Genomic DNA, 14,385 nt, shown 5'->3' with positions numbered 1-14,385 from the left:
AAAATCTCAAATCAAGTTTGTTAAACATTATTTTCCCACACACAGTCATGCTGATTATCCCTAATCAGTCCTTGCCTCTCCAAATACATGTAAATTTTGTCTCTCAAAATCCCTTCCAACAATTACCCACCATTGATGTCAAATTCACCTGTCTGTAGTTTCCAGGCTTTCCTTGCAACCTTTCTTAAAGGTGTAACATTAGCCACCCTCTAGTCTTGCAGCATCTCACAAATAGCTGTAGATGTTACAACTATCACTGCAATCTATTCCCTAACTTCCCACAATATCCTGGGATACACCTGATCAGGTCCCAGGGATTGACTTATCTTTTTGCGTTTAAAGACCTCTGGCACATCCTCTTCTGTCATGTGGACTGTTTAAGACATCACAATTTATTTCCCCAAGTTCCCTTGTTTTCACATCTTTCTCCATAGTAAGTACAAATGAGAAATATTCATTTAGGATCTCTTCCATCACCTGTGGTTCCATACATAGATGGCCTCATTGATTTTTAAGGGGTCCTATTCTCTCTCTCTCCTGTTGCCCATAATGTAAGTTGTTTGGATTCTCCTTAACCTCAAGTCTATCCCATACCTCTTTATGCCCTCCTGATTTCCTGCTTAAACATGCCCCTACTCTCACTATACACCTCCAAGGGATTCACTTGATCTCAGCTGTGTATATCTGATATTTGCCAACTCCTTTGCCCTTTACCAAAGCCTCGATATGTCTTGTCATCCAGTGTTCCCTACTTCTACCAGTCTTGCCCTTAACTCTATCAGGGGCATGTGTTCTCTGAATTTTTGTCTCACTTGTGAAAGCTTCCTTTTCCTGCAAATAACCTTTCCCAATCAACTTAAAAAATTCCAGTCTAATGCCATCAAAATTGGCCTATGTAGAATTTAACTTTCAAATCAGCCCTATTCTTTACTATAACTATTTTAAAACTAATAACATTATGATCAATGGTCCCAAAGTGCTCCCACACTGACACCTCAGGCACTTGCCCTGCCTTTATTTCCCAAAAGAATGTTGCTTTTTGCTCCTCTATAGGTACATCCACATTGAAGATGTTTTTTTAAAACACAAATTCCTCCCCATCGAAGTCCTTTTACTGTCTCAGTCTATGTTTGGGAAACTAAACCCCCCACTATTACAACCTTGTGATTCTTGCAGATATTTGAGATCTCCCTACATATTTGCTCCTCAGTTTCTTGATGACTATTGGGGTTCTCTCATACAATCCCATCAAGCTGATTATCCCCTCCTTATTTCTAAGTTCCACCCAAATGCAAGTTAGACAGAATGATCCCCCATGAATGTTCTCTCAAGTACAGGAGTGATGTTTTCCCTAATCATAAGTGCCCCACCCACTCTTCCCCTGCCTCCCCCTCTATCCTTTCTGTAGCATCTATACCCTGGACCTTTTTGAGCTGCCAGTCCTGTCCCTCCCTCCCTCCATCAGGCATGTTTCCATATTGGTATGATGTCTCAGTCCATGTTCCCAAACATGCCCTGAATTCATCTGACTTATCTATCAGGCCTCTGACATTGAAATAAACTGTTTAATTCTTCAGTTTTACTTTGTTCTCTGGTGCCTGCCCTATTTATTTAACTTGTTCCATTTTAACTTTTGAACTATCCTTAACCTTCTATTTTCTCTCTCTACTACTCAGGATACCCGAACCTCCCCTTCATACTAGTTTAATGCCCCAATCCTTTTAAATTCCCACGCAATAGATGTGAGGCTGTTGGTAATACATTGCCATTGTGTCGTGCATGGGAAGCACTTTGGACAATCATCTCCTTCAGTGTTGTCTCTCATCCCTGGTTCAAATCCTCGATAGTTTACCAGTAAGACTTGGCAAAAGTGTAGTCTCCTTAACCATGAGAATTCATTTTGTTTTTAGGCATACTGTGGGCCTTCCAACGAGGCTTGTGAATTATTTGTGATGTAAATGTGAACATCAGATTGTAAATGCAGTGAAATGTGCTCTCTGGTATTTTAAAACAAATTGCTGAGACTTAAAATCAGCATTTTCTGCTGGCTTTCTGAGACTCAGCAGCTTCTAGTTGTATCAGTGTAGCAGAGTTCTTGTCCACTCATTAGAAAGTTAGGTTACAGGGACATTTTTTTTTTAAACCAGCCTAAAATCCAGTAGGGATTCTGCAGATAAATACAAAATATAGTCCATGCTTGATTTTATGAAAGTAAAAATGTTGTAGAAAATATCACTGCCTGATCTTTTTTCCTTTTTTAACAAGTTAAAATTAGGAGCCCATTCAGGCTTTGCACCCTGGAGTAATTGGGTTGAACAAAAGACCAGTTCTGATGAGGCTCTTTGACAGTGTGATCGTAATGTTAGAAAATTCTCTTGCATTCCTCAGGATGTTTTGAAATCTGTGCTTAAGCATTCAAAAACCAGAATCAACCATTAATTGAATATCTCTCTCATGCTCCTTTCTGTTCAAAGGCAAATGGAGAAACTAAACTGATGAAAACTTTTGGAAAGTTTTGATTTGATGTAGGATCCAATTTTAACATTAAAATACCCTGTAGTAAATAAAGTGGCACAAACAATGAGCAATGTGGGTGTTCATCGCACACTCTGCAACTATACCATTAATAATTTAGAACTCAAATATGCAAAACCAATTGGTATCATGCATTGTTAAATATTTGCATGTTAAAAGTAGTAATACGTGAGCTCAGTGAAGAGTGGTCATTTGAAAGCCAATAATTATAGTGGTATTATTTGTCAGATTTTCACAACTTTCCAAAGTTTTCATCAGTTTAGTTTCTCCATTTTTAGACAAATTGACATGCGCTAAATGTTATGGAATGTGAAGTACATCATTGACCAATTACAGTTACATTTTAGCAGCTTGACATATGAACACACAATAGCAGAAGTAAGCCACTCAGTCCATCAAGCCTGCTGTACCAGTTCAGTATGATCTTACTTGGTTTTGAATTCCACATTTGCATCTCGCCTTAATAGCCTTTGCCTGTGATTCTATCTTACTCTGCTTAAAAGCATTCAATAACTCTGCATTCACTGCATTCTGAGGCAGAGTTCCAAAATCTCTCAATCTCCTACCTTGTTCCTAAAAAGGGAGATACCAAATTCTAAAGCATTGGCCCTTCATTCTGGACTCAGCCATGGAGGAAACATCCTTTTCACATCTGTCTTGCTGAGACCTTTCAGGATAGTGTATGGTTCAATTAATTATGGCATCCCTCACTTTTCTAAACTCTAATGGTAACAAGCCCAGGCTGTCCAACATACCCCCCTCAGATAGCCCACTTATTCAAGCATTGCTATAACTGCCCCAATGCATCCATATTTCTCTCTTCGAAATAGAGACCAAAACTGCACGCAGTTTTCCAGTGTGACCACAATTGGTACTCTATATAATTTGAAGCATAACATATTGCCTTTACATTCAATTCCTCTCTCAGTAGAGGTTAGGATCCCATTAGCTGTCTTGATTACATGCTATATTATCTTGTTGCTACATGTGATACTTTTTCCTTAAATTTGATGCTTTGCCCAACTTGAGTTAACTACGAATGCTGAGTTCTTCCCTTTTAGAACATTACTTTTTTTTTGCAGGAATGTATGTAATCTGAAATATCGACTTTTAAAACCTCTATTTCTAATTATCTATCCTGTAGCCTAGTATGCCAGTTCACTTCAGGTAGCTTAGCTTTCATACCTGCCTAGTTGCTCTGGTACAAATTTAAAATGCTAGTCTTCAGCCCAATGTTCTCACTTTGTAACTGGATGTAAAATTCAGTCTTAATGTAATCTCTAGTATCTCAGGGTGCCTTCACATTGAGGTCTTTACCTCAGACTACACAATATCAAGTCCGATGTAACCTGTTCTCTGGCTGGTTCCAGAAAATTTCTTAAACCAGCATAATCTCAAAGCACTCTGAATTCTTCATTTCTGCTGCCACTGCTAGCCTCCTCTATTGAAGAGGACTTCACCTGATGAAGGAACAGTGCTCCAAAAGCTTGTGATTTCAAATAAATCTGTTGGACTATAACCTGGTGTTGTATGACTTCTGATGCTGCTAATCTGATTCTTGCAGTTTGTAACTGGTTTCAGGTTTCCTGTGATTATTGTTGTTCCTATGTCAAGAGCATCCAATATTTCTTCCTACACTGTGGTTACTGTTAGGGAGCCATACACCACTCCCATTCATTTTCTCCTCCTGTTCCTCGTCTCCACCCAAACTTATTCTACTCTGGTCCCTTGAACATGGGTCATCACTAACTATTGCACCAATGTTATCCTTGATTAACAATGCTGTCCCTCCACCTTTACCGAGCTTCCTATTCTATTGGAGTGTATTATATTGAGGACCTGATTCTTGTCATTGTACAGCTACATCTCTATAACAGCAATCAGATAGCACATGTTAAAATAAACAAATGCTATCAATTTATTTTACTGATTACATAGTTTGTTATAACAGTACATATGTGTACCAAATGCTGTCATAGTGTAATCAATGTGAGTTTGCACTTGAATTTAACCATAAGATTGATTAATTAACCTGATCTTGTTCCATCCTTTGCATGGGAAGCATGATCCTTTATTAGCCAAGTCATCCTGGTGGGTTTGTTATTAATGTTCCTGAAGTGTCTTAGAGGTCTCTGGGTTTATTACTTGCTGCTCTCTCCTAGAAAAAGTGAGATATTGGAGAGAATGGCCCTGAAAGTGAGCAAGAAATTATAACAAAAATTGAAATTTAAATTAGAAGCTGTCCTGAAAACAAGTTTAATATATCCAGTGAGTACTGAGCCATCAAGATCAGGAAAGTGCCAGTGTTGACTATTATAAACCAGACCAGCAACAGGTGCAGGATGTTTCTTTCTTTAGGGGTAGACGGAAGGCACCTGTGATATGTCAGTGAATAATCTTGTACTAAATGTTTGAAACTGGCTTCTCCTATTTAGTGGTGATGCTGACTGTGTGGCTGTTTATCTTTCGAGACTGTCAATTAATGCTGGTGGGCAGATTTCACTCTGCGTGGCTGGGCTAAGTCATAGAGATGTACAGCATGGAAACAGACTCTTCAGTCCAACCCGTCCATGCCGACTAGATATCCCAACCCAATCTAGTCCCGCCTGCCAGCACCCGGCTCATATCAATCCAAACCATTCCTATTCATATACCCATCCAAATGCCTCTTAACTGTTGCAATTGTACCAGCCTCCTCCACTTCCTCTGGCAGCTCATTCTATACACGTACCACCCTCTGCGTGAAAAAGTTGCCCCTTATGTCCCTTTTATTTCTTTCTCCTCTCACCTTTAAACCTATGCCCTCTAGTTCTGGACTCCCTGACCCCAGGGAAAAGACTTTGCCTATTTACCCTATCCATGCCCTTCATAATTTCATAAACCTCTATAAAGTCACCCCTCAGCCTCTGACACTCCAGGGAAAACAGACCTGGCCAGTTCAGTCTCTCCCTATAGCTCAAACCCTGGCAACATCCTTGTAAATCCTTTCTGAACCCTTTCAAGTTTCACAACATCTTTCCGATAGGAAAAAGACCAGAAATGCACACAATATTCCAATAGTGGCCTAACCAATGTCCTGTAGTGCCACAACATGACCCCCCAACTCCTATACTCCATATTCTGACCAATAAAGGAAAGCATACCAAACTCCGCCTTCACTATCCTATCTACCTGGACTCCAAGGTCTCTGTTCAGCAACACTTCCTAGGACCTTACCATTAAGTGTATAAATCCTGCTAAGATTTGTTTTCCCAAAATGCACCACCTCACAATTATCTGAATTAAACTCCATCTGCCACTTCCCAGCCCATTGGCCCATCTGGTCCAGATCCTGTTATAATCTGAGGTAACCCTCTTTGCTGTCTACTACACCTCCAATTTTGGTATCATCTGCAAACTTACTAACTGTACCTCTTATGCTCGCATCCAAATCATTTATGTAAATGACAAAAAGTAGAGGGCCCAGCACCAATCCTTGTGGCGCTCCACTGGTCACAGGCCTCCGGTCTGAAAAACAACCCTCCACCACCACCCTCTGTCTTCTACCTTTGAGCCAGTTCTGTATCCAAATGGCTAGTTTTCCCTGTATTCCGTGAGATCTAACCTTGCTAATCAGTCTCCCATGGGGAACCTTGTCGAACGCCTTACTGAAGTCCATATAGATCACCTCTTCTGCTCTGCCCTCATCAATCTTCTTACCTCTTCAAAAAACGCAATCAAGTTTGTGAGACATGATTTCCCACGCACAAAGCCATGTTGACTATCCCTATTCAGTCCTTGCCTTTCCAAATACATGTACCTCCTGTCCCTCCGGATTCTCTCCAACAACTTGCCCACCACTGTGGTCAGGCTCACTGGTCTATAGTTCCCTGGCTTGTCTTTACTGCCCTTCTTAAACAGTGGTACCACATTTGCCAACCTCCAGTTTTCCGGCACCTCGCCTGTGATTATCGATGATACAAATATCTCAGCAAGAGGCCCAGCAATCACTTCTCTAGCTTCCCACAGAGTTCTACACCCGATCAGGTCCTGGGGATTTATCCACCTTTACCCGTTGCAAGACATCCAGCACTTCCTCCTCTGTAATCTGGACATTTTGCAAGATGTCACCATCTATTTCCCTACAGTCTATATCTTCCATATCCTTTTCCACAGTAAATACTAATGCAAAATACTCAATTAGTATCTTGCCCCACTTTCTGCAGCTCCTCGCACGGGCCACCTTGCTGATCTTTGAGGGGCTCTATTTACCCCTTTGTCCTTAATGTATTTGTAAAAACCGTTTGGATTCTCCTTAACTCTATTTGCCAAAGTTATCTCATGTCCCCTTTTTGCCCTCCTGATTTCCCTCTTAAGTTTACTCCTACTTCCTTTATACTCTTCGTGACTAAGTGTGGAGTGGTCACTTATGATGCTCACCTTTGCATGCTTCACCTTTCATCAACTCAGTCACAAATGGTGCAACCAGTTTGGAATAGATTGGCAATGATCCAGTTCAGAACCTGTCCCCAGTTCAAATCCCAGAGATGTTATTAGGATGCTGTTCTGGTTCAGTTTGTGTTTACACTCAGTGACAGCTGCTAGTACAAGCTGTTATTTATAGCTCATTTCTGTGATAGAAACATGAATTTAGATGCCCTCCAGTGAGCGTTAACTTGCATTTATTTTATAGTATTCTTCAGAGATTTGAGTATTTTGCAAGATGACAACCCCACAATGGTGCATATTCAGCTGAAAACTCCAGTTTTCTGATTTCAACTGAATTGAAAGATCATCATATGGTTACCGGCCTTCTAATCCACTGGTAACTTCAATCTTCTAAAGCTGGTTGTATGGACAATATCAACATACATTCATATTGTCCTTTACTGTAGTGAAAGGTCCCACAATATTTAATAGTCTAGTGAGATTGGATGTAGAGAGGAGAGAGTCTGACCTCTCTCAGAACACAGACCTCTCTTTAGTATCTTTTACATTATATGCGTAAGGGCGTGGGTAGATGTACTCATAATATCCCATGCCTGTCAGTATCCATTGAAAATCTGTGTAGGTATTTGGAAAAATCAGATTGGTTGTTCTTCTAAAGTCATTCCCCACCCATCACTAGTTCAGTCTTACGGTCCATCAGCACTCACTTTATGCAGAAAGTTTGGATGCAAGAAAGCCTCTTCATTAGTGTGTCTGAATGTATGTTAAACTATACACCAACATCCGGCATCATCATCGGGGGGGGGAGGGGGGGTGATGTACAGTGGATATTAGACAGAGATAGAGCATTTAAATTCAACAATCATCACAAGATCTCTTTACTTTTCCCATTTCTTTTAGTCATGGAAAGGTAAATTTGTAGACTTTATTTGAACATGGTACAGCTCTAGTGCTGATTATTGTTTACACGTGGCGTTACATCTGTCACCTCTAAGTGTCAGAGCCTGTAATGCAACAGTAGTTCCTGCAATGTTTGTTATAAAATATTTTGGTTCTGCTTGATACCTATGTAAATGAAGAGCTATTTTAGGATGCTGAACAGAGGTTTTGCTAAATCTTAGTGTGTTTTTTTAAAATTTTAAGATATTAGCCTGGAAAATTTCCTATTTGTCCTTTTAACTAGCTGCCCTTTGCTAAACCACTGCATCATTTAAGGAGCAGGAATTTTGGGAAAGGCACTAATTCCGATAGTGTGGATTAGTGTTGTGTCATAGTAAGACCTGGGAGTCTGTAGCATGTGGCTCTGGGGAGGATAGCATAGATTAGATTAGATTACTTAGTGTGGAAACAGGCCTTTCGGCCCAACAAGTCCACATCGACCTGCCGAAGCGCAACCCACCCAGACCCATTCCCCTACATTTACCCCTTCACCTAACACTACGGGCAGTTTAGCATGGCCAATTCACCTGACCTGCACATTTTTAGACTGTAGGAGGAAACCGGAGCACCCGGAGGAAACCCACGCAGACACAGGGAGAATGTGCAAACTCCACACAGACAGTCGCCTGAGGCGGGAATTGAACCCAGGTCTCTGGCGCTGTGAGGCAACAGTGCTAACCACTGTGCCACCGTGCTGTAAATACTTTGGTCCTGTCCTGGTTTAAAAATGTTTGGGAAATCTTGACAGATGCTTTTCTTAATTTAACCAGTTGGATGAAAGAAGTCACTGCCTGCTCCATTCTCTAGTCCACCAATCAGTGGGGTTTGGGAGATGATTCCGCAAAAGCTTGTCTTGCAAAATCAGTGAATCACTAGCTGTTTCAAATGAGCTATTGCATGATTAAAATACGTAATGTCAGTTTGAATTTGTAGTATGTAGGAAGATCACTTTAAAATCACTATTTTATTATCACTATCAATTATGCTATTTTTTTAAATCTTGACTAATGGCACACAATGGAAGCTGTCTTCACAGTGAATTCATTTGATCAAAGAAAAGTCAAGGTGACGCTCATTCCTCTGCTTTAGATTGCTGACATTAATTCAGTAACTCATGTTTGTGTATTCTTCTTTAGTACCCTCAGCCTAATAAAGTAGACTGGAGCCTGAAGGGAGTGTTTTGTCTGTGGTCCTGTTGCAGATATGTCTGAATGGGCTTGGGAGCTCTGTGTGCATGTAATCACTCAAATTTCAGATTCCATTTGTGGCCTGGTGTGTACAATATGTTTATTTTAATACTGGAATTACTATAAAACCTCTAAATTACGGAGAGTTTCATAATTATCAATTTGTTGTCTTAAGTCTATGGCGTGTGGATCTGTTACTGTGCAACTCGTTCTTCTGTTCTTGCCTAAAACCGCACTTTTGCCTTGAATGGTAGAAGCTGCTCTTCTATCCTGGTGTACAGCTCACAGCCTCACACTTACTCAGCAGCTGGCATGTACTCAACTGGCAACGTGGTGGATTTATTTTCATTTTATACCAACTGATGAAAGAATTTCACAAGACTGCCAGCAACCGAATGTTAGCAGATTACAAAAATATTACTGACAAAGCAAGCTCTATACATTTGTGCTTTGCACAGGAGAATCATTTGCCTGCTGATTCAGCACTTAACCTTTTATTCCATTCCTACACAATCTTCTGAAGAGCTTTACTTCATGCCTTAGAAATTTTTCAAGTGACACTCCCTGCAAAGGTCATTTGAGACCAAAAGCTGCAGGAAGTTAGTTTTGTTTTTGTAATGTTCTAATGCATGGAGAACACTCGGTGAGTGTTTTTGAAGAAATTTGAAGGTTTCTTTTTCGAATGATCATAGTTTCCTCATGTTTACAAGTGGAGTTCCACAGGAGTCAGTATTGGGACAACAGTTATACGTTAACAATATGGACAAAGGAACTAGGGATGTTGTAGATGACGCAAAAATAGTTGGAGAAGCAGGTAGTATTGAGAAAATGGAATTGTGCAGGAGGACTTCGGCAGGGTGAGAAAATGAGCAAATAAGTAGTAATGTGGAAAAGTAAGAGGCTATAAACTTTGAGAAGAATAGAGGCATATTCTATTGTTTAAACTGGGAAAGGCTTTGGAGATCTGAAGAGCAAAGGGACTTGGGAATCCTAGTTCAGGATTCTCTTAAGGTTAACATGCAGGTTCAGTTTGCAGTTAGGAAGGCAAATGCAGTGTGAGCATTTATTTCAAGAGGGCTTGGATTCAAGAGCACACATGTAGTTCTGAGGCTGTATAAGGCTCTGGTCAGATTGCTTTTGGAATATTGAGCAATTTTGGGCATGTATCTAAGGAAGGATGTATTAGCGTTGGAGGGGGGTCCAGAGGAGGTTTATAAAAATATCAATGACGTTTATAAGAATAAAGGGAGATTTGATTAAAACTCTCAATACTGAGAGGCCAGAATAGAGTGGATGTGGCGAAGATGTTCTCACTCATAGGAGAGACTAGGACCTGCAGGAATATTTTCAGCCACTGAACAGTGAATCTGTGCAACTCTGCCACAGAAGGCTGTGGGCATCAAATCATTGAGTGTATTTAAAAAAAGGATAGGATAGGTTCTTGATTAGTAAGTGAATCAAGGGTGAAAGGGAGACAGCAGGAGAATGATGTTTCTCAATGGTCGAATGGAAGAGCAGACTCAGTCAGCTGATTGGCCGAGTTGTGCTTCTGTTTATAATATAATAATGGATGTTTAACTTGCTGTATTTAAAACCGAATTAATCAGTACAGTCCACATTGAATTAAGCTGCTTGTCTCTTTATTTCTATTGCTCCCTGTACAGCAATACTGAGCCAGGGGGCATGCTGGGGTAACGCACAAAGCTGTTTGTAGCTTGTGGAGCTGGAGTCGGAGCTACAGATGTTGCTTCACCTCCAGGAAGGTTAAAGTTACCTGAATACTTTCTTTCTCGCAACAAGGCAGGCACACCCCATCAGACTGTTATTCAACACTGGCCTGTGCTCATTAACAACAGTTGTCCAACAGTTACAAGGTTCTTGTGAGCTGTGCAGAAAAGAGTGGGAGGTTGAGCAGACTGACCATGGCACTTGAGTACAGGAAACCATTCAAGTGAAGGCAGGAAGTGAAGACATAATTGTGTGTGGTGGGGGGGGGGCAGGATAATTAGGGGGATATGTATTCTCTGTAGGGAGTCCTGAAGGCTGCATTGCCGGTCAATGACTTCTCTTTGACTAGAGAAGAACTTGGGAGGGGTGGGGAGGGATCCTGTTCTTGTCCATTTTAGACTAGAAATTGAGCACTTGAACAGTTAGGAGCTAAATTAAAAAGGACAACCTCAAATGTGGTTATCTCTGGATTGATATCTGAGCCACAGATATGCTGGCACAGGGTAAATAAAGTCTGAATCTAATGTGTAACTCGAGACTTGAGGACTTGGTCAATGCAGCCAGGATTTTTTTTCCCCTCTTGAGTGTGTCTATGATCTGAGGCCTTACCCTCAGAATAAGGGCTTTCCCAGTTAGGACCAACATGAGGAATTTCTTCTGATTCTGTGGAGTTTTGTTTTTAACTGCAGAGGGCTGTAGAACCTGTGTAGTTAATTCTATTCAAGGAAACGATAGGTGGATTTTAAAATCATTTAGTGAATCAAGGGTTGTGGGGAAAAGGCAGAGTTGAGGATTATCAGATCAGCCAGAATGATGGAGCAGACTCCAAGCAGAATGATTGCTCCAACATTTTGTGGTTTAATGGTCTCCAATTGCTTCTCTCCTCACTAACAGCAGGGACACTTTAAACGACGATTCCAAAAAAAAACAAACTGCATTCTACTATCAGGCTTTCTTCTTACACGGCGGGACGTGAGCACAAGATTCTTCTCATTTACAGGTTTTTTTTTCTTCAACTGAACATTATTGGTTGTTTGTCGTGCTTGATCAGAAAGGTCAGCTTGTACGATAATTGTGGATATATTGTGACATAAAAGACATGTTGCTAGTGCAAGTATGTTTCTTAAAAATAAAATTGGAGATCCTGGCAATGTTTGTTTTTATTATACAGGCAAAGGCAGTGTGAAGATTGGAGGCATTCATGTGTTTATTCATTTGATTTTCTTTTTTCTGTTTCTCTCAGGTCCGTGAGATCCTTGGCCACTGTACGTGTCCATCACAGTTCCCTATGACAAAAGTATCTGAGGGTAAATATAAAGTCGGTGAGACCAGCACATTGATCTTCATCAGAGTAAGAGCCTTGTGCTATAACCACTTCTAATGTTGTACCTAACCATTAAGCTTGTACCAAGCAGTTACAAGTACGTTACAAAAGGGAACTGGATATATCAATACTACATCAGGCTAGCACAAGCAAGAGGATGGCTGATAAAAAGCAAAACCACAGATTCTGGCTTTGTCCTTCTGTTGCTGCATCACTTTGTTCATTGAGTCTTTGAAATTGAATGTGGCCCAAACAGCAGGAATAATGAAAATGCTTTAATCTTTAGTCCAAGTATGGATAATTCCAAAGCATTACTCACCGAAGGGAGGTTTTATAGAGTTGGGATGAACTGTGTGGCAAATTTGGGTTGGAAAGAAGTAAGAATTTGCATTGTGCAGATACTGAGGTACTGACAAAGTAGAATGGGTTTTAATGCACAAATCTTTTTCAGATAGATATCAATGGACTTTGCTCATACAAGTTTTGCAATGAGGAGCTGTCAAAGGTTGGCTGTGTCAACATTCCAACAAGTTTCAGCTTGTGACGCCCAGCAGCTCAAAAGCAATCAATTTTCAAATGTTTTTGTGGGGGAGTCTCTCTTTTTTTTTCCCAAAAAGTTTTGTTGAGGTGAAAAAGAAGTCTCCAGTACTGAGCAGAAAGTGACTGGCCATCTTCACTGAAGTTGCTATTGTAGCTGCCCCCACTACCACCTTTGGCAGTGCATTCCCAGGCACTTACCACCCTCTGTACAAACAAAAACATGTCTGTCCAATCTCCTTTTAAACTTGCCCCCTTTTTACCTTCAACTTGTGTCCCTTAGTCATTGGCATTTCTACCTGGGAATAAGACTCCAATTATCCCTGCCTCTCAAGTTTGGAAACTCTTATCAGGTTGCCCTCTTTTTTTTTTAGCTTTCAAGTGCAAGTAAGTTTGTCCAATCTCTCCTTGTAGTCAATACCCTCTTAAGCAAGGCAACATCCTGGTACATCATTTCTGTACTCTGACCAAAGGCTCCACATCATCCTTGTAGTGTGGCAACCAGAACTGTACACAATATTAAAGGCAGTAAAGCAGATTCAACAGTAACTTTCAAAACTAAATTAACAACTACTTGAAAGAGAAAAAAATTGTAGGACAAATGTGAAGGAAAACAACTAAAACCAAGTTTATTTGATCTTCTACTTTAAAAATAAATTTTTAAAGATCTGATTACCCTTGAATGAAGTGCTAACTGGGTTGATTCAGAGGGCAGAGTCAACCCCATTACTGTGGATCTGGAGTCACACATACATTAGACCAAGAAACAACAACAGATTTCCTACCCTACAAGACATTTATGACCAAAGTGTTTTTCCTGACCATTGTTTCATAGCCACTATTACTGAGACTAGTTTTTAATCCCACACTACTTTGATTGAATTCAAACTCCGCCAGTTACTATAGTGGAATTTGAACCCATGTTGCCAGAGAGTTGTTAGTTTCCTAGCCCACTGACCTCCATTTCACTACTTCACCATTTCACCTGTTTATCTTGAAATGGCAGAAATGATGGAGTAAAAAAGCTTCTGACAATGTGTTATCCACCTCTGGACCTCTTATGGCATCGAGGTGGACTGGAGAGAGGTACATTATACTCATTGGAATTATAAATTTGAACGAGTTGCAGAATGAAAAAGATATATTTATGGTACTGTACAAAACTTTAAGTTTTATTTCAGTTTGAGTTCATCCCAAAGCATGGCAAATTGTCAGGGGTAGTTGTAGGGAATAGCAGTTGCCCTTGCTGAATTTAACTGGGGTTTTTTACATGGAAAGCTTCTGTATTTTTGGGTAGATACAGCTTTGAGTTGGGAGAGCAAAAGAAAATAAATGTTACTCGGGCCTACATCTTAAAGCAAATATTAACATTGTTTCAGGCATACAGTGTGGCTGTGACTCAAGTTCAGTTTGGATTTTAAAGGGGAAAATATAGCTAGTCTAGTTTGTATCTAGAGGAAAAATTCTGTTGAGGTTGTCTTTGAACTGGAGGCAGAAGGCAGTTAGCTTGGAAGCAGTTGGTTTTGTCAGAGTAATGGCATAAGAGTAAGAAGACCAATCTTTAGCAGGTAAAATTAAGGAGAGCCCTTAAGTTTTCTGTAGATATGTGAGGAATAAAAGGATGATGAGAGTAGGAATAGGGCCAGTCAAAGACACCAATTGGGAAGTTGTGTGTGGACCCTGTGGAGATCTGAGAGGCACTAAACG

General features: G+C 40.4%; 1 protein-coding gene across 1 annotated transcript in view; it reads left to right on the top strand.

Moving 5' to 3' along the window:
* gas2l1 (growth arrest-specific 2 like 1) overlaps positions 1 to 14,385 on the top strand; it is a 62,354-nt gene that overhangs the window by 23,492 nt on the left and 24,477 nt on the right. The window contains exon 2 of the mRNA XM_072588066.1: positions 12,061 to 12,168. Coding sequence (XP_072444167.1) covers positions 12,061 to 12,168 — 108 coding nt within the window. The remainder of the gene's footprint in view (positions 1 to 12,060; positions 12,169 to 14,385) is intronic.

Source organism: Chiloscyllium punctatum, chromosome 17 (genome assembly GCF_047496795.1).
Source record: "Chiloscyllium punctatum isolate Juve2018m chromosome 17, sChiPun1.3, whole genome shotgun sequence".
NCBI lineage: Eukaryota > Metazoa > Chordata > Chondrichthyes > Orectolobiformes > Hemiscylliidae > Chiloscyllium > Chiloscyllium punctatum.
The sequence above is the reverse complement of the archived record's forward strand: the minus strand, read 5'-3'. Positions and strand labels throughout refer to the sequence as shown.